Source organism: Oncorhynchus mykiss, chromosome 2, assembly GCF_057628025.1.
Source record: "Oncorhynchus mykiss isolate SJ-2025 chromosome 2, ASM5762802v1, whole genome shotgun sequence".
In the NCBI taxonomy this organism is placed as follows: domain Eukaryota; kingdom Metazoa; phylum Chordata; class Actinopteri; order Salmoniformes; family Salmonidae; genus Oncorhynchus; species Oncorhynchus mykiss.
Genome location: NC_143023.1, coordinates 101,121,065 through 101,141,845, shown reverse-complemented (window position 1 = coordinate 101,141,845; position 20,781 = coordinate 101,121,065). Strand labels below are relative to the sequence as shown.

The 20,781-nt window shown below is 45.3% G+C and overlaps 1 protein-coding gene across 4 annotated transcripts in view; it reads left to right on the top strand.

Annotated features, from left to right (window-relative positions):
- Nucleotides 1-1,899: 1,899 nt before the first annotated feature.
- Nucleotides 1,900-20,781, top strand: part of sergef (secretion regulating guanine nucleotide exchange factor) — a 35,989-nt gene continuing 17,107 nt past the window's right edge. For 2 of the 4 annotated variants that reach the window (XM_036961145.2, XM_090214290.1), the window contains exons 1-8: nucleotides 1,900-1,992; nucleotides 2,335-2,470; nucleotides 2,784-2,936; nucleotides 3,153-3,308; nucleotides 3,955-4,131; nucleotides 6,568-6,732; nucleotides 7,364-7,530; nucleotides 13,169-13,205. In XM_036961145.2, the coding sequence (XP_036817040.2) occupies nucleotides 1,951-1,992; nucleotides 2,335-2,470; nucleotides 2,784-2,936; nucleotides 3,153-3,308; nucleotides 3,955-4,131; nucleotides 6,568-6,732; nucleotides 7,364-7,530; nucleotides 13,169-13,205 (1,033 nt within the window). In that variant the 5' untranslated portion in view covers nucleotides 1,900-1,950. The remainder of the gene's footprint in view (nucleotides 1,993-2,334; nucleotides 2,471-2,783; nucleotides 2,937-3,152; nucleotides 3,309-3,954; nucleotides 4,132-6,567; nucleotides 6,733-7,363; nucleotides 7,531-13,168; nucleotides 13,206-20,781) is intronic. The other 2 variants (XM_090214295.1, XM_090214297.1) reach the window with 1 other exon arrangement.

The following is a 20,781-nucleotide window of genomic DNA, read 5'->3' as shown; positions in this document are numbered from 1 at the left end:
ATATTACTCCAGTGCTAGCCTCCCTACACTGGCTTCCTGTCAAGGCAAGGGCTGATTTCGAGGTTTTACTGCTAACCTACAAAGCATTACATGGGCTTGCTATCTCTCTGATTTGGTCCTGCCGTACATACCTACACGTACGCTACGGTCACAAGACGCAGGCCTTCTAATTGTCCCTAGAATTTCTAAGCAAACAGCTGGAGGCAGGGCTTTCTCCTATAGAGCTCCATTTTTATGGAACGGTCTGCCTACCCATGTGAGAGATGCAGACTCGGTCTCAACCTTTCATTCTTTACTGAAGACTCATCTCTTCAGTGGGTCATATGATTGAGTGTAGTCTGGCCCAGGAGTGGGAAAGTGAACGGAAAGGCTCTGGAGCAACGAACCGCCCTTGCTGCCTCTGCCTGGACGGTTCCCCTCTTTCCACTGGGATTCTCTGCCTCTAACCCTATTACAGGGGCTGAGTCACTGGCTTACTGGGGCTCTCTCATGCCGTCCCTGGAAGGGGTACGTCACCTGAGTGGGTTGATTCACTGATGTGGTCATCCTGTCTGGGTTGGCGCCCCACCCTTGGGTTGTGCCGTGGCAGAGATCTTTGTGGGCTATACTCAGCCTTGTCTCAGGATGGTAAGTTGGTGGTTGAAGATATCCCTCTAGTGGTGTGGGGGCTGTGCTTTGGCAAAGTGGGTGGGGTTATATCCTTCCTGTTTGGCCCTGTCCGGGGGTGTCCTCGGAAGGGGCCACAGTGTCTCCTGACCCCTCCTGTCTCAGCCTCCAGTATTTATGCTGCAGTAGTTTATGTGTCGGGGGGCTAGGGTCAGTTTGATATATCTGGAGTACTTCTCCTGTCCTATTCGGTGTCCTGTGTGAATCTAAGTGTGCGTTCTCTAATCCGCTCCTTCTCTCTTTCTTTCTCTCTCTCGGAGGACCTGAGCCCTAGGACCATGCCCCAGGACTACCTGACATGATGACTCCGTGCTGTCCCCAGTCCACCTGACCGTGCTGCTGCTCCAGTTTCAACTGTTCTGCCTTATTATTATTGGACCATGCTGGTCATTTATGAACATTTGAACATCTTAGCCATGTTCTGTTATAATCTCCACCCGGCACAGCCAGAAGAGGAATGGCCACCCCACATAGCCTGGTTCCTCTCTAGGTTTCTTCCTAGGTTTTGGCCTTTCTAGGGAGTTTTTCCTAGCCACCGTGCTTCTACACCTGCATTGCTTGCTGTTTGGGGTTTTAGGCTGGGTTTCTGTACAGCACTTTGAGATATCAGCTGATGTACGAAGGGCTATATAAATACATTTGATTTGATTTATTGTAAAGAAAGGTAAACTGGTTATGTATAAGTGTAAATGTTCGTGTGTGTCTTATGAATGAATAAATCCGATTTTAGTTTTAAAATTACATACCAGAGACTTTTCATGAACAGCATACGGTGACTATGCATTTTTATAGCGACTTCTCTAGAGTTGTCGTCTTATCAACAGAGATTTTCACTGGAGGAAAAACAGAACGTTTAACATTCATGGAGAATTTAATTGTACATTTGCTAAACATGGCATATTCTTCCTGATAGAATAGGATAGAATAAAATAGAGAGTTGTAGATCTACGCCACACCTATTTTGGGGTCGTAACTAGTTACCACAGCCACAAAGTCATAATTATGTCTGAACCCCGCTTATTTCCACCATTTATCTTCTTAAAATCTGATTTTAAACCTAATCCTAACCGTATGTCTAACCCTAATGAAGAGCAAAAAACACATGTTTGTTTTCATGAATTTTTAGGATAGCCATTTTGACTTTGTCGCTGTGGTAACTAGTGACCACCCTCTTTAGCCACACTCAACATGGTGGAAAACCACTGACGTATGTAAACAAACTACTTTACTACTTTACAGCATCTACGATCTACTGTCGTAAATTGCATTTGGCATCCCCATGCTATGGATACAAGCTTGCTGACAGAATTATGTGTCTACACGTGGGTAAGTTTCTTTAGCAACCAATTATTTTTTTTGTATGTATCGTGACACTCGTATTTAGCTAATAAGATCCAGTTTGTTTGTGATACTAACGTTAGCTAGCTACGTTTTGTCCAGCACACTAGTTTCAAGAACGCTAGCTACCAAAACTCATGTTAGCGCCAGTCAGCTAACGTTAACTAACTAGAATTATCTAACTAGTGAAAGTGAACTAGAGTAGTAAAATCTCTCCGTCTCTGGCAGTTGAGTACCGGTGATTTACTGAAGCAATGTCATATGTTAAATATGAACACAGTAGGAACTGCATCTCAATTCGCACTGTCAATACCTCCTGAAACATTGCAGGGAACCAACAGCTATTGGCAGTTAGGACAGGGCCATGTTGAAGACCTGTCAGTGCCCAGGCTCGCTGATGGAGCCCTACAGATGGGGACGGTGCGCCAACTCAGTGGAGGTGGTGGGCATTCGGCTGTGGTCTCTGGTGCGTGTGGCTCATGATGGCATTTTTGTTGTCATGAAGAAAGTTATCTAATATCTGCAAAGGGGTTGACTTTGTCTCCCTCTGCTGGACATATGGCTTCTACTTTTGGTGTGTCAATAAAGCTATGTGAATAAACATTTTCTGCGTATGCATTACACAGTATACACAACTAATAAGTTATTATCCTTCTCTTCTTCTACCTCCCTCATTCTCTTCCTCCTCCACCGCCTCTTCCACTTCCTCCTCCACGTCCCCTTCCTCCCTCTGCTCTTCTTCTACCTCTTCCCCCACCGCCTCTTCCTCCTCCCTCCAGAGAAAGGAGAGCTGCTGGTGTGTGGCCAGAACCACAGAGGTCAGCTGGGACTGGGTCACAGTTTAGAGGTCACCACCTTTCAACTCTGTCCTCTCATTGGTCAGAGGGTTGCACACGTGTCCTGTGGTTGGGATTTCACACTCGTCCTCACTGGTGAGTGGAAGAGAATGTACTGCTCATTCTCTCTGGGGAGAGAGGCAGAGAATGTACAGTAGCGAACTGGAGCTGCAACTCTGACCTGGGTCAGGTCTCTCTGACAGTCATCACAACACCTTAGTTGTCAAAACCAGAGACCTGAATGTCTTGACGTATATCTAGGTGTTCATGCTTGTCATTTTATACCAACATGTTTTGTTTCTCCTCTCTCAGATCATGGCCAGGTACTGACGTGTGGATCTAATGCATACGGCCAGTTGGGTGTCTCAGAGCCAATCCCTCATTCTGTGGTGCTGCTGCCCATTCAGTCTGTAAGGGAGCCAGTGATCAGAGTGGCAGCAGGACTCAGACATTCACTAACTGTCACTGGTAAGACATACCTGTCACTGGTAAGACATACCTGTCACTGGTAAGACATACCTGTCACTGGTAAGACATACCTGTCACTGGTAAGACATACCTGTCACTGGTAAGACATACCTGTCACTGACTGTCACTGGTAAGACATACCTGTTCACTGACTTCACAGCCACGGAGCCTCCAAATGACATTCATAAATATGTTATAATTCTCACTACAAATCCAATCTCTGAATTTAACTTTTACACTCACTCTGGTCTTCATTGCTGTACATGGTTCTGTGTAGTGTGTCCTCATTGCTGTACATGGTTCTGTGTAGTGTGTCCTCATTGCTTTACGTGGTTCTGTGTAGTGTGTGTGTGTGCTATGTAAATAGTTCCGTCTTCCTCTCAGTCACTACAGAGCAGGTAGTCTTAGTGGTTAAGAACGCCGGGCCACTAACCGAAAGGTCTCTGGTTTGAATCCCCGAGCCGAGTAGGTGAAAAATCTGTCAGTCTTGAGCAATTCACTTAACCCTAATTGCTCCTGTAAGTCGCTCTGAATAAGAGCGTCTGCTAAATGACTCTAATGTAAATGTACTATCATCATTGCTTTCTTTCTAATGGGGCACAACAATCACCAATACGTCTTTCTCCTTGTGGTGTTCTATCTCCAGCCACAGGTAGTGTTTACCAGTGGGGTATGGGTCTCTCTGGCCAGGCTAAGAGAGCTCTGAGTCCACAGCCTGTCCCAGAACACTTCACCTCCAAGGTACCTTGTCTGGTCCCAGGTCTGGAACAGGTGATTTTACACAGTGTTGCTGCAGGCTCCGCCCACTGTGTGAGCCTTACTGGTGAGTGACTGTTATTGCTCTCCAGTCTCCAGTCTGCTGTTCTGCTAGTCTCCAGTCTGTTGTTCTGCTAGTCTCCAGTCTGCTATTCTGCTAGTCTCCAGTCTGCTGTTCTGCTAGTCTCCAGTCTGCTATTCTGCTAGTCTCCAGTCTGCTGTTCTGCTAGTCTCCAGTCTGCTATTCTGCTAGTCTCCAGTCTGCTGTTCTGCTAGTCTCCAGTCTGCTAGTCTCCAGTCTGCTGTTCTGCTAGTCTCCAGTCTGCTGTTCTGCTAGTCTCCAGTCTGCTGTTCTGCTAGTCTCCAGTCTGCTGTTCTGCTAGTCTCCAGTCTGCTGTTCTGCTAGTCTCCAGTCTGCTGTTCTGCTAGTCTCCAGTATGCTGTTCTGCTAGTCTCCAGTCTGCTGTTCTGCTAGTCTCCAGTCTGCTGTTCTGCTAGTCTCCAGTCTGCTGTTCTGCTAGTCTCCAGTCTGCTGTTCTGCTAGTCTCCAGTCTGTTGTTCTGCTAGTCTCCATTCTGCTGTTCTGCTAGTCTCCAGTCTGCTATTCTGCTAGTCTCCAGTCTGCTATTCTGCTAGTCTCCAGTCTGCTGTTCTGCTAGTCTCCAGTCTGCTGTTCTGCTAGTCTCCAGTCTGTTGTTCTGCTAGTCTCCAGTCTGCTGTTCTGCTAGTCTCCAGTCTGTTGTTCTGCTAGTCTCCAGTCTGTTGTTCTGCTAGTCTCCAGTCTGTTGTTCTGCTAGTCTCCAGTCTGCTGTTCTGCTAGTCTCCAGTCTGCTGTTCTGCTAGTCTCCAGTCTGCTGTTCTGCTAGTCTCCAGTCTGTTGTTCTGCTAGTCTCCAGTCTGCTATTCTGCTAGTCTCCAGTCTGCTGTTCTGCTAGTCTCCAGTCTGCTGTTCTGCTAGTCTCCAGTCTGCTGTTCTGCTAGTCTCCAGTCTGCTGTTCTGCTAGTCTCCAGTCTACTGTTCTGCTAGTCTCCAGTCTGCTGTTCTGCTAGTCTCCAGTCTGCTGTTCTGCTAGTCTCCAGTCTGTTGTTCTGCTAGTCTCCAGTCTACTGTTCTGCTAGTCTCCAGTCTGCTGTTCTGCTAGTCTCCAGTCTGTTGTTCTGCTAGTCTCCAGTCTACTGTTCTGCTAGTCTCCAGTCTGCTGTTCTGCTAGTCTGCAGTCATCTATTCTGACTTGAGATCCACATGCTTTACTTGAATTTTCCCATAGACACAAATGAATGATTTAAGAGAGTGTGAATTGCGCCCACAGAAAAGCATTTTACCTCAGAACAACCACAGAAAAGCATTTTACCTCAGAACAACCACAGAAAAGCATTTTACCTCAGAACAACCACAGAAAAGCATTTTTACCTCAGAACAACCACAGAAAAGCATTTTTACCTCAGAACAACCACAGAAAAGCATTTTACCTCAGAACAACCACAGAAAAGCATTTTACCTCAGAACAACCACAGAAAAGCATTTTACCTCAGAACAACCACAGAAAAGCATTTTACCTCAGAACAACAGAGACCATTTGATGCCTGTGTATTTTTCTTTATTATGTAGTAGAGCAGTGAGTCTCAAACTTCTTATTTTATTTTATTCAAAACTCAATCCGGCCTTCAACTTCCTCTCGAAAGTTGTAATAGTAGAAAGCACAAGGTGTGATATCTAAATTGGGTATTGCATCATCAGTTCCACTCATCATGTTAGTCATTGCAGACCTTAAAGAGATATATATATATATATATATATATATATATATATATATATATAACTAGTCAGAAATGTCCAGATCAACTAGTCCATGTCAACTAATGTTTTTTAAGCCAATAGATTTTGTTGTAACTCTTGAGTCACTCAAATATCACATGCATACACATTAAGACATGGAAAAATGTGTAGAATTGCAAGCAAATTATCTTTTTAAAAACGGCAACATGTTCTCGCCACCCCATGACAAAATGTGTAGAATTGCAGGAAATTAGCTGTAAACTTTAAACCTGACAGTTTGTGTCATGAACAGTGCTTGTCCCTATAGAAATAGGGAGGTTGGGTGTGTGTGTTATATTACTCACTGTGAAAATGAATCAGCATTTACCCACCTCTTTCTACCACGACATCACTGGCTTACATACATTCTCCATTGATTGACGCTTTCCTTGGTCGTGGTCTTTATGCTCGCATTCATCTTGGCATGTTTGTCTGTGTCTCAGTGTTGTGTTATAGCAAAGGGGGTCGGTCGTGTGTTGTGTTATAGCAAGGGGGTCGGTCGTGTGTTGTGTTATAGCAAGGGGGTCGGTCGTGTGTTGTGTTATAGCAAGGGGGTCGGTCGTGTGTTGTGTTATAGCAAGGGGGTCGGTCGTGTGTTGTGTTATAGCAGGGGGTCGGTCGTGTGTTGTGTTATAGCAGGGTTGTGTCTAGGATAGTGAGTAACAGTCTATCTGTATTCTGTTCTAGCTGAGGGAGATGTGTTCCTGTGGGGCAGTAATAAGCACGGCCAGCTGACCAGTAGCAGTACAGACTCCTTCCTACCCAGACCTGTCCTCCTAGACCGCTCACCACTGGGTGGAGAGAAGGTTACCCACGTTCACAGTGGCTGGACACACCTGGTGGCCCAAACAGGTGAGAGAGAGAGACACGAAGACCTGTTTTTAGTTGGGAGAAAATGTTTTGAAATGGGCAGGGACTACCTGAACGTGTCTAATGAGAAGTGATTGTTTTCAGTAGCAAAATTGTTCAAATCGAACACAGATCAATCCATTTTGGGGGGGCATCGCCTCTAACTAGAGAGTTTAAATATCAGTATTAATGGTGCTGTAGGTATAATGCATTATAAATGAAGGTATAATGCCGAAGGTATAATGCGTTATAAATGGGCTGTAATGCATCGTAAGACACAATATGACCCTGTTAGTGTCTATATACAGTATGACCCTGTTAGTGTCTATATACAGTATGACCCTGTTAGTGTCTATATACAGTATGACCCTGTTAGTGTCTATATACAGTATGACCCTGTTAGGGTCTATATACAGTAGGATCCTGTTAGGGTCTATATACAGTAGGACCCTGTTAGTGTCTATATACAGTATGACCCTGTTAGTGTCTATATACAGTATGACCCTGTTAGTGTCTATATACAGTAGGACCCTGTTAGTGTCTATATACAGTAGGACCCTGTTAGTGTCTATATACAGTAGGACCCTGTTAGTGTCTTACTACCAGTTTATAATGATCTGTAACTCTCTGCCAGAGAGCGGCCGTGTCTTCACTTGGGGCAGAGGCAATTATGGACAGCTGGGGAGGACAGAACTGACCAATCAGAGTGCAGATCAGCAGTCAAGTAGTGCATTGAGAGGAGCTGCCAGCCACTGGACATGTGTCCCTGCAGAAGTCAAGATCCTCTGTGGAGCCTCACAGGTGAGACGGGTCACGGGCGAGACGGGTCACTGGCGAGACGGGTCACGGGCGACATGGGTCACGGGCGACACGGATCACGGGCGACACGGGTTACAGGCGAGACGGGTCACGGGCGACCCGGGTCACGGGCGAGACGGGTCACGGGCGACATGGGTCACGGGCGACACGGATCACGGGCGACACGGGTTACAGGCGAGACGGGTCACGGGCGACATGGGTCACGGGCGACATGGGTCACGGGCGACACGGGTTACAGGCGAGACGGGTCGCGGGCGAGACGGTTCGCGGTGGTGTTTGCGACAGTGGCCGCGTTAACAGCAGTCGCGCTACAGAAAGGAATGATCAATGATTTCACAAACCTCTTGAAGAGAACTTCGGCCCCAGTCCAGCAGCAGAGGGCAGCAGAAACTAAAACACGGAGTCCCTGGATACAAAGGTGGTTTTCCACAGAGAAAACGTCTTGATGTCAGGTTGTTGTACTGGTGCGTTGGTTGTTACCTGTATCACTGTCTTGATGTCAGGTTGTTGTACTGGTGCGTTGGTTGTTACCTGCTTCACTGTCTTGATGTCAGGTTGTTGTACTGGTGCGTTTGGTTGTTACCTGCTTCACTGTCTTGATGTCAGGTTGTTGTACTGGTGCGTTGGTTGTTACCTGCATCACTGTCTTGATGTCAGGTTGTTGTACTGGTGCGTTGGTTGTTACTTGCATCACTGTCTTGATGTCAGGTTGTTGTACTGGTGCGTTGGTTGTTACTTGCATCACTGTCTTGATGTCAGGTTGTTGTACTGGTGCGTTGGTTGTTACCTGCATCACTGTCTTGATGTCAGGTTGTTGTACTGGTGCGTTGGTTGTTACCTGCTTCACTGTCTTGATGTCAGGTTGTTGTACTGGTGCGTTGGTTGTTACCTGTATCACTGTCTTGATGTCAGGTTGTTGTACTGGTGCGTTGGTTGTTACCTGCATCACTGTCTTGATGTCAGGTTGTTGTACTGGTGCGTTGGTTGTTACCTGCTTCACTGTCTTGATGTCAGGTTGTTGTACTGGTGCGTTGGTTGTTACCTGCATCACTGTCTTGATGTCAGGTTGTTGTACTGGTGCGTTGGTTGTTACCTGTATCACTGTCTTGATGTCAGGTTGTTGTACTGGTGCGTTGGTTGTTACCTGTATCACTGTCTTGATGTCAGGTTGTTGTACTGGTGCGTTGGTTGTTACCTGCTTCACTGTCTTGATGTCAGGTTGTTGTACTGGTGCGTTGGTTGTTACCTGCATCACTGTCTTGATGTCAGGTTGTTGTACTGGTGCGTTGGTTGTTACTTGCATCACTGTCTTGATGTCAGGTTGTTGTACTTGTGCGTTGGTTGTTACCTGTATCACTGTCTTGATGTCAGGTTGTTGTACTGGTGCGTTGGTTGTTACCTGCTTCACTGTCTTGATGTCAGGTTGTTGTACTGGTGCGTTGGTTGTTACCTGCATCACTGTCTTGATGTCAGGTTGTTGTACTGGTGCGTTGGTTGTTACCTGCTTCACTGTCTTGATGTCAGGTTGTTGTACTGGTGCGTTGGTTGTTACCTGCATCACTGTCTTGATGTCAGGTTGTTGTACTGGTGCGTTGGTTGTTACCTGTATCACTGTCTTGATGTCAGGTTGTTGTACTGGTGCGTTGGTTGTTACCTGTATCACTGTCTTGATGTCAGGTTGTTGTACTGGTGCGTTGGTTGTTACCTGCTTCACTGTCTTGATGTCAGGTTGTTGTACTGGTGCGTTGGTTGTTACCTGCATCACTGTCTTGTTGTTGTACTGGTGCGTTGGTTGTTACCTGTATCACTGTCTTGATGTCAGGTTGTTGTACTGGTGCGTTGGTTGTTACCTGCTTCACTGTCTTGATGTCAGGTTGTTGTACTGGTGCGTTGGTTGTTACCTGCATCACTGTCTTGATGTCAGGTTGTTGTACTGGTGCGTTGGTTGTTACCTGCTTCACTGTCTTGATGTCAGGTTGTTGTACTGGTGCGTTGGTTGTTACCTGCATCACTGTCTTGATGTCAGGTTGTTGTACTGGTGCGTTGGTTGTTACCTGCATCACTGTCTTGATGTCAGGTTGTTGTACTGGTGCGTTGGTTGTTACCTGCATCACTGTCTTGATGTCAGGTTGTTGTACTGGTGCGTTGGTTGTTACTTGCATCACTGTCTTGATGTCAGGTTGTTGTACTGGTGCGTTGGTTGTTACTTGCATCACTGTCTTGATGTCAGGTTGTTGTACTGGTGCGTTGGTTGTTACCTGCATCACTGTCTTGATGTCAGGTTGTTGTACTGGTGCGTTGGTTGTTACCTGCTTCACTGTCTTGATGTCAGGTTGTTGTACTGGTGCGTTGGTTGTTACCTGTATCACTGTCTTGATGTCAGGTTGTTGTACTGGTGCGTTGGTTGTTACCTGCATCACTGTCTTGATGTCAGGTTGTTGTACTGGTGCGTTGGTTGTTACCTGCTTCACTGTCTTGATGTCAGGTTGTTGTACTGGTGCGTTGGTTGTTACCTGCATCACTGTCTTGATGTCAGGTTGTTGTACTGGTGCGTTGGTTGTTACCTGTATCACTGTCTTGATGTCAGGTTGTTGTACTGGTGCGTTGGTTGTTACCTGTATCACTGTCTTGATGTCAGGTTGTTGTACTGGTGCGTTGGTTGTTACCTGCTTCACTGTCTTGATGTCAGGTTGTTGTACTGGTGCGTTGGTTGTTACCTGCATCACTGTCTTGATGTCAGGTTGTTGTACTGGTGCGTTGGTTGTTACCTGTATCACTGTCTTGATGTCAGGTTGTTGTACTGGTGCGTTGGTTGTTACCTGCTTCACTGTCTTGATGTCAGGTTGTTGTACTGGTGCGTTGGTTGTTACCTGCATCACTGTCTTGATGTCAGGTTGTTGTACTGGTGCGTTGGTTGTTACCTGCTTCACTGTCTTGATGTCAGGTTGTTGTACTGGTGCGTTGGTTGTTACCTGCATCACTGTCTTGATGTCAGGTTGTTGTACTGGTGCGTTGGTTGTTACCTGTATCACTGTCTTGATGTCAGGTTGTTGTACTGGTGCGTTGGTTGTTACCTGTATCACTGTCTTGATGTCAGGTTGTTGTACTGGTGCGTTGGTTGTTACCTGCTTCACTGTCTTGATGTCAGGTTGTTGTACTGGTGCGTTGGTTGTTACCTGCATCACTGTCTTGTTGTTGTACTGGTGCGTTGGTTGTTACCTGTATCACTGTCTTGATGTCAGGTTGTTGTACTGGTGCGTTGGTTGTTACCTGCTTCACTGTCTTGATGTCAGGTTGTTGTACTGGTGCGTTGGTTGTTACCTGCATCACTGTCTTGATGTCAGGTTGTTGTACTGGTGCGTTGGTTGTTACCTGCTTCACTGTCTTGATGTCAGGTTGTTGTACTGGTGCGTTGGTTGTTACCTGCATCACTGTCTTGATGTCAGGTTGTTGTACTGGTGCGTTGGTTGTTACCTGCATCACTGTCTTGATGTCAGGTTGTTGTACTGGTGCGTTGGTTGTTACCTGCATCACTGTCTTGATGTCAGGTTGTTGTACTGGTGCGTTGGTTGTTACCTGCATCACTGTCTTGATGTCAGGTTGTTGTACTGGTGCGTTGGTTGTTACCTGTATCACTGTCTTGATGTCAGGTTGTTGTACTGGTGCGTTGGTTGTTACCTGCTTCACTGTCTTGATGTCAGGTTGTTGTACTGGTGCGTTGGTTGTTACCTGTATCACTGTCTTGATGTCAGGTTGTTGTACTGGTGCGTTGGTTGTTACCTGTATCACTGTCTTGATGTCAGGTTGTTGTACTGGTGCGTTGGTTGTTACCTGCATCACTGTCTTGATGTCAGGTTGTTGTACTGGTGCGTTGGTTGTTACCTGCATCACTGTCTTGATGTCAGGTTGTTGTACTGGTGCGTTGGTTGTTACCTGCTTCACTGTCTTGATGTCAGGTTGTTGTACTGGTGCGTTGGTTGTTACCTGCATCACTGTCTTGATGTCAGGTTGTTGTACTGGTGCGTTGGTTGTTACCTGCTTCACTGTCTTGATGTCAGGTTGTTGTACTGGTGCGTTGGTTGTTACCTGCATCACTGTCTTGATGTCAGGTTGTTGTACTGGTGCGTTGGTTGTTACCTGCATCACTGTCTTCCCTACTAACCGTGTAATAGAGGAACAGTCCAGTGAAAATCTCACTTCTTTTTTTAATTTTTTAAGTTCATGTTCTCTTAACTCATAAATAATGTTGTTGACTCATCCTATATTCGTATTTGTGGCCAATGGATGAATTGGAGGAGAAGAAGAAGGAAAAAAAACACTTATAAAAACCTCACCACTAATGTTTGTTTACAAAATAGAGGATAATGTAAGACTCCTCAGTAGGATGACGATGGCCAATCAGTGGTCTAGAGGAGGATGAGCTGGCCAATCAGCGGTCTAGAGGAGGATGAGCTGGCCAATCAGTGGTCTACTAGCATGAATATGTTTAATGACTGGTATAATTACTCCATACGCCCACACCATTCTGTTGCTAGGATACGCCCACAACATTCTGTTGCTAGGATACGCCCACAACATTCCAACACAGAAAAGCTGCTTTTTAAACACTTAATTACCATTTCACTCGTATTGTAATTCATTATTGGTCAAATCTGGGAACACTGGACAGATTTATAGCGAATGAAAATGTGCCTTTATGCTCACTCACACCCCAGAGACCCACACCTGTATCATCAGTCCCCCCACATCAACAACCAGGCACATACTTTTTTCCCCATGTAGTGTATGTAGTGTACCCCTTCAAAATTTGTGGATTCGGCTATTTCAGTCACATCCGTTTTAAAAATATAATAAATATTTAACCTTTTATTTAACTGGGCAAGTTTAGTTAAGAACAAATTCTTATTTACAATGATGGCCGACCAGGGAACTGTGGGTTAACTGCCTTGTTCAGGGGCAGAACGACAGATTTACACACTGTTGCTGACAGGTGTATAAAATCGAGCACACAGCCATGCAATCTCCATAGACAAACATTGGCAGTAAAATGGCCCGTACTGAAGTGCTCAGTGACTTTCAATGTGGCACCGTCATAGGATGCCACCATTCCAACAAGTAAGTTTGTTCAATTTCTGTCCTGCTAGAGCTGCCCCGGTCAACTGTAAGTGCTGATATTGTGAAGTGGAAATGTCTAGGAGCAACAACGGCTCAGTCGCGAAGTGGTAGGCCACACAAGCTTCACAGAACAGGACTTCCTACCGAGGTCCAAACTGCCTCTGGAAGCAACGTCAGCTCATGAACTGTTCGTCGGGAGCTTCATGGAATGGGTTTCCATGGCCCGGGCAGCTGCACACAAGCCTAACTTCACCATGCTCAATGCCAATCGCCTGCTGGAGTGTAAAGTACACCGTCATTGGAGCAGTGGAAACGCGTTTTCTCTGGAGTGATGAATCGCGTTTCATCTGGCAGTCTGACGGACAAATCGGATAGGTTGACTGTCCTTGGGGAGAGAGTGTGTTTCCTGTCTAGCCTACGTGACTATGTGAGGAATAGACAGGTTGACATTCAACCAATTCATATGATGTAAAGACTTCATCAGGTATTTCATTTCTCTCCACAGATTGCCTGTGGATCTGAACATAACCTTGCCATCGTAGGTATGTATTTATAATATTGTTCAATGAAACTACAAATGATTTGTGGTGTTCTTCTACTGTATTTGGCTATAAATAGACTTTCCCCAAAATAATTGGATGACGAATGAATGTTAAAATGTACTCTGTCAACCCACTAAGAAGATGCTAGGGAAGAGGAGGGGACAGGGGAGTTTGGAAAATGGGTCAGCAACTCTTTTATTTTTTAAAAGCATGTTGTTTTCACTACACTAAGTGCAAGTGACTGAAATGGGACGCGTCCCAAATGAGACACTATGCCCTATATAGTGCACCACTGTTGACCAGAGCCCTATGGATTGCAGCTGGCTCTTATGCGTGACTCATGTTTAGTTACCACAGTACACTGTGCTCTTACTTCCTGGTTTGGGGAACCAACCAGAGTACAAAAATACATGCAAGGCTTAATGTGGCATTATGGGGGAAAAATGAATATTTGATGGGGTTTTCCTCGCCTGTTCACTTCTTCAATAAGTGAAGGATTCTCCCGTCTAATGCATGACAAACCTCTGGGTGAAATGTTAAAATAATTAGTGGTTGAGGGGTAAGTCACATGCAAATTGCCTGCTGGAGACTGAGCATCAATCCCTGCATCCTGTTTCTTCCACTACCTGTCTCCCCTTCCGATTTCCATTCTGCCTCAATACAATGTAAAATACCTTAAGAAATGTATTGAAATTAAATAATTAGTTAGCTATGAAACCCCCTTTTTTTTTTTAAATCCAAATGTTGGTGAGGTTAATTACAGTTGACCTGACACACGTCCAAATATGGAATGGAATTGATGGAGAGTTATATGCATAGAATTCAATAGAAATCACACGTTTGATTGGACAGTGTTACCGGTTTTCTTCCGGTGAAAGAGGGGACAACCAAAAATGCAGCGTGGTTATTTATAAACATCTTTAATAAAGATGAAAATACGAACAATATACAAAACACAAGAAACGTGGAAAAACCGAAACAGCCCTATCTGGTGCAACAAACACAAAGACAGGAACGATCACCCACGAAATACCCTTAACCCAAAGAACCCAAAGAATATGGCTGCCTTAAATATGGTTCCCAATCAGAGACTACGATAAACACCTGCCTCTGATTGAGAACCACTCTAGGCAACCATAGACTTACCTAGAATACTATACTAAACACAATCCCATTAACTACAAAACCCCTAGACAAAACAAACCACATAAATCACCCATGTCACACCCTGGCCTAACCCAAATAAATAAAGAGAACACAGAATACTAAGACCAGGGCGTGACAGACAGGACCTTTTTAAAGAATTAGTAAGAGAGAGAGAGAGAGAGATAATGCTTCACAGTTTAACATCAGGGTGAAATGTTAATTATTAATTTTGTTGACGCTTGAGGCGAATTCAAGGGTTTGGATTATAACTATGTCGCCCTATAGGGACTATAATCTTTGGCTACAGGAAGTAATTACTTCTAGGGAAGACGAGTATCACTGACCGAGTTAATCACTCACACACACACACACAGTATATGCAGAAAATGTGTCACTGACACGTCTAATTAACCCTACTGCCTCTGACCTGGCATGTATCAAGAGAACATTCCTGGTCATCCCTACTGCCTCTGACCTGGCATGTATCAAGAGAACTTCCCTGGTCATCCCTACTGCCTCTGACCTGGCATGTATCAAGAGAACATTCCTGGTCATCCCTACTGCCTCTGACCTGGCATGTATCAAGAGAACTTCCCTGGTCATCCCTACTGCCTCTGACCTGGCATGTAATCAAGAGAACTTCCCTGGTCATCCCTACTGCCTCTGACCTGGCATGTATCAAGAGAACATTCCTGTGGCAAATACCTTATTTGCTTAAAGGCCTGCTGTAGTTCTGATTGGCTACGGAGCAACGGTCCTGGAAGAGACAGATGTTTTTTAGGTTTCATTTACTGCAGTGTCTATTTTCACAAACGCCTTAAGCCCAAACCGGGCGCGCGCCACCGTGCGCAAATTGATTTTGGGGATTTCTCTCACCGTTACAATAACAGGGGAGGTTAGCATTTTTGGAGGGTATGATATTTGTGCGTCTAATTTTCTCACTGATCATTATTCACAACGTACATTCTGAAAGTTTTCAGACCCCTTTACTGTGTTTGTGACGTTATTCTAAAATTGATTAAATTGTTTTTTCTCCCCTCAATTTACACACAATTCCCCATAATGACAAAGCAAAATCATGTATTTATTTTTTTGCTCATTTATTACAAATACAAAAAACAGAAATCACATTTACAAAAGTATTCAGACCCATTACTCAGTATTTTTTTGTTGTTGTTTATTTTTTAAATGTTTTCTTGAATATCCAAAACGTACAATATACCTGCAGTGAAGCCGCTCAACCACTACATCATACCAGTCATCCAACACCAACAGACTCCCATTCAGAGCGACACACCGTAGTATCCAATAGCTCATCCATTCGAAACCCCTCCCACAGCCCCACAGTCCTCCAATAGCTCAACCATTCGAGACCCCTCCCACAGCCCCACAGTCCTCCAATAGCTCAACCATTCGAGACCCCTCCCACAGCCCCACAGTCCTCCAATAGCTCAACCATTCGAGACCCCTCCCACAGCCCCACAGTCCCCCAATAGCTCAACCATTCGAGACCCCTCCCACAGCCCCACAGTCCTCCAATAGCTCAACCATTCGAGACCCCTCCCACAGCCCCACAGTCCTCCAATAGCTCAACCATTCGAGACCCCTCCCACAGCCCCACAGTCCTCCAATAGCTCAACCATTCGAGACCCCTCCCACAGCCCCACAGTCCCCCAATAGCTCAACCATTCGAGACCCCTCCCACAGCCCCACAGTCCTCCAATAGCTCAACCATTCGAGACCCCTCCCACAGCCCCACAGTCCTCCAATAGCTCAACCATTCGAGACCCCTCCCACAGCCCCACACTCCCCCAATAGCTCAACCATTCGAGACCCCTCCCACAGCCCCACAGTCCTCCAATAGCTCAACCATTCGAGACCCCTCCCACAGCCCCACAGTCCTCCAATAGCTCAACCATTCGAGACCCCTCCCACAGCCCCACACTCCCCCAATAGCTCAACCATTCGAGACCCCTCCCACAGCCCCACAGTCCTCCAATAGCTCAACCATTCGAGACCCCTCCCACAGCCCCCTCCCCAAAGAAAAAATAACAATAAAAAATACAATTGAATTCCATTCCCCACCCCCAAGAACCCCCCAATGCACCAACAACAACAGAACTAAAGAGAAAAAAGAAAAAGACAGAACAAAACAGCAAAACAACAATGCAAAAAAAACAGGACGTCAAGGACAACTAAAATCATAACAGCAATGTCAACTGTATATGTTTGTGTGCATGTCTGGCACTATTACATGTAGGTGTGTGTTCTTGTATGTGTTTATTTGAATGAGAGAGTGTGTGTGTGTGTGTGTGTGTGCAAACCCCTGCACGGCATCAGCCTCAGGCAAACCGACATTAGCTGTAAAAACACTGCCCCTCAGTGTCATTCAAACATACTTTTAATTATGTTTTTTTATTTGACTTTATTTTCTACTTTTATCTTTGACCATCATTCTGTGTTCCGCACAGCCACTCCACTCCCACTTGTCTCCAACCCTCAGCCCATCCCATCTATCTCTGTTGGCCACCCTCATCCTATCCCATCTATCTCTGCTGGCCACCCTCATCCTATCCCATCTATCTCTGCTGGCCACCCTCAGCCCATCCCATCTACCTCTGCTGGCCACCCTCAGCCCATCCCATCTATCTCTGCTGGTCACCCTCAGCCCATCCCATCTATCTATGCTGGCCACCCTCATCCTATCCCATCTATCTCTGCTGGCCACCCTCATCCTATCCCATCTATCTCTGCTGGCCACCCTCATCCTATGCCATCTATCTCTGCTGGCCACCCTCAGCCCATCCCATCTATCTCTGCTGGCCACCCTCATCCTATGCCATCTATCTCTGCTGGCCACCCTCAGCCCATCCCATCTATCTCTGCTGGCCACCCTCAGCCCATCCCATCTATCTCTGCTGGCCACCCTCAGCCCATCCCATCTATCTCTGTTGGCCACCCTCATCCTATCCCATCTATCTCTGCTGGTCACCCTCAGTCCATCCCATCTATCTCTGCTGGCCACCCTCAGCCCATCCCATCTATCTCTGCTGGCCACCCTCTTTGGATTTCTACGCAACATCTTTCAACTATGCTGTACTGTTTAATGTACAATTTCACTCTCTCTAATCGAATTAGAATCCACAGATTGCGAGTTGAAGATAAATACTCTTAGTGAGAGTATTAGTATATTAGTAATTGACTGACCCGGTCTCTCCAGATCTCCTAACAGTACTATTTCTAGGGTCAATTTTTTTTAGATCAATGCGTTTTCAGCCATTCCTGAACCTGAGACCAGAAATGGGCTACCGGAGGGCAATTCTGTATCGTCACAACAGAATCTGCAGAGCTTTGACGATTTTATGCCCCAAATATTCAACATTTTGTTGGTGGCAAGAATTCTATATAATAATTTTAGCTGAAAAGCACCAAGTCTTGAATATTGCATGGTTTTATATATCAACCCATGGAATCTGGTACATCAAAAATCTATTCCCTACTATTTTGCAATCTGTATGGCTCAGATGTCAACATCCTGGTCCTCAAATGAAACTGGTATAACTTTCCTATTTAGACAGACCAGTTCCTCCTCCCGCTGCCACCTGCCTCCTCCATTTTTGGGGTAATGCTGTAATCAATTGGTTGTACTCTTGGATTGAGCAGACCTTCCCGTACAATTCTGATAACTCCATGAAGGACATAACTCTACCATTCCAATTTACAATAGAATTTAAGAACACAATACCCTTTTTCAAACATCTTTCCCATGAATACAGGTATTTTATCAACCAGCACATTTGAGTTCAGCCATAATGTTTGTTGTAATATTTGTTCAGTCTTTTCAGGGGGATGAAATTGAAATTGTAGCCAGCTCTGCAATACTTGTTTGAAAAAGAGACTTTTTCTCAAAGCATAATTTTCAATTAATCGAAAATGAGACATGGCAATCTGCACAAAGGTTAAAAAAAGGTTTTTAAAAAAAATGGATGAGCTTTTCTTAGTAATCTACTTGAGGCTCTTTACTCAGAACTTAGTTGAATCTCCTTTGGCAACGGTCACCGCCTCGAGTCGTCTTGGGTATGACGCTACAAGCTTGGCACACCTGTATTTGGGGAGTTTTTCCCCATTCTTCTCTGCAGATCCTCTCAACATCTGTCAGGTTGGATGGGGAGCGTTGCTGCACAGCTATTTTCAAGTCTCTCCAGAGATGTTTGATCGGGTTCTAGCTGGGCCACTCAAGGACATACAGAGACTTGTCGTTGTCCTGTTGGAAGGTGAACCTTCGCCCCAGTCTCGGTTCCTGAGTGCTCTGAAGCATCAAGGATCTCTCTGTACTTTGCTCTGTTAATCTTTCCCTCAATCCCGTCTAGTCTCCCAGTCCCAACCTCTGAAAAACATAATGCTGTCACCATGCTTCACCGTAGGGATGTTGCCAGGTTTCTTCCAGACCAAAGAGTTAAATTGGGGTTTCGTCAGACCAGAGAATCTTGTTTCTCATGGTCTGAGTCCTTTAGATCCTTTTTGGCAAACTCCAAATGGGCTGATGTGCTTTTTACTGAGGAGTGGCATCCGTCTGGAGTGCTGGGTGGAGTGTTGCAGAGATGGTTGTCCTTCTGGAAGGTTCTCCCATCTCCACAGAGGAACTCTGGAGATCTGTCAGAGTGACCATCGGGTTCTTGGTCACCTCCCTGCCCAAAGCCCTTCTCCCCCGATTGCTCAGTTTGGCCGGGCGGCCATCTCTAGGAAGAGTCTTGATGGTTCCAAACTTCTTCCGCTGTGTTCTTGGAGACCTTCAATGCTGCCAAAAAATTCAGTACCCATCTGTGCCTCGACACAATCCTGTCTCGGAGCTCTATGGATAATTCCTTCGACCTCATGACTTGGTTTTTGCTCTGACATGCACTGTCTACTGTGGGACCTTATATAGACAGGTGTGTGCTTTTCCAAATCATGTCCAATCAATTGAATTTACCACAGGTGGACTTGTTTTAGAAACATCTCAAGGACGATCAATGGAAACAGGATGCAACTGAGCTCAATTTCGATTCTCATAGCGAAGGGTCTGAATACTTATGTAAATAAGGTATTTTCGTTTTCGCTTTGTTTTCGCTTTGTCACTATTGGGAATTTTGTGTAGATTGAGATTCTTAAAAAAAATAAAAATTTAGAATAAGGCAGTAACGTAACAAAATGTGGGAAAAGTCTTTCTGAATGCACTGTAAACAAGTTAGTGCTTTCAATTAATTATTAAATACGTCTTTTCAGTATTTTGAAATGGTTTTGGCTTGCTGAGGATCTTTTTTTTTTTTAAGCAATCTAATTTCTGTCCTCCCTCCTCTTTGTCTAATATTTATCCTAGTCGCTCATCCCATATGCACCACCAGCCCAGACAGAGGCACAGCTAAACCCTTTTGAAAGCAGAAGATTCCTTCGGCATTAAAGTTTGAACACTGACCCAGTTCTTCTGCCTCTGTGTTGGTACCAGAGTGTACTAGGGAGGGGAAACATGGACTCTGGTTGGTCGCTTTCCTCCTGAGGTGTTCACTCGTCCATTACTCCACACAAATTTAAAAGCATTTTGGATCGGTGGAAACAACATGGGCTAGACTAGAGGGAGTTTCCACCATATTTCAGTTCCTTTCAAGTCTGTGAAGGGAAGTGAACAAGTGCAAATTTTGGGAGATGGGAGAGATATTTGAGACGCAGACTTAGGGAACCTATTAGAGAGGAGATGTTAGTTGGAGAGAGAACCATAGGGATCCTATTAAAGAGGAGATGTTAGTTGGAGAGAGAACCATAGGGATCCTATTAGAGAGGAGATGTTAGTTGGAGAGAGAACCATAGGGATCCTATTAGAGAGGAGATGTTAGTCGGAGAGAGAACCATAGGGATCCTATTAGAGAGGAGATGTTAGTTGGAGAGACAACCATAGGGATCCTATTAGAGAGGAGATGTTAGTCGGAGAGAGAACCATAGGGATCCTATTAGAGAGGAGATGTTAGTCGGAGAGAGAACCATAGGGATCCTATTAGAGAGGAGATGTTAGTCGGAGAGACAACCATAGGGATCCTATTAGAGAGGAGATGTTAGTTGGAGAGAGAACCATAGGGATCCTATTAGAGAGGAGATGTTAGTCGGAGAGACAACCATAGGGATCGTATTAGAGAGAAGATGTTAGTTGGAGAGAGAACCATAGGGATCCTATTAGAGAGGAGATGTTAGTTGATGTTAGTTGGAAAGACAACGGGAAAACTACAATCACCCATACAAGCCTTGTGCCCAATACAATTCAATACAACTTTATTTGTCCGGCGTTACATTAACAATGTGTGTTCTGCTCCGCTGTCCTCTAAACCCGCCTTTCAGCCCCCTCTGTTGTCAGTGGATTATCAATGGCTGTCTCCTCCTAAACCCGCCTTTCAGCCCCCTC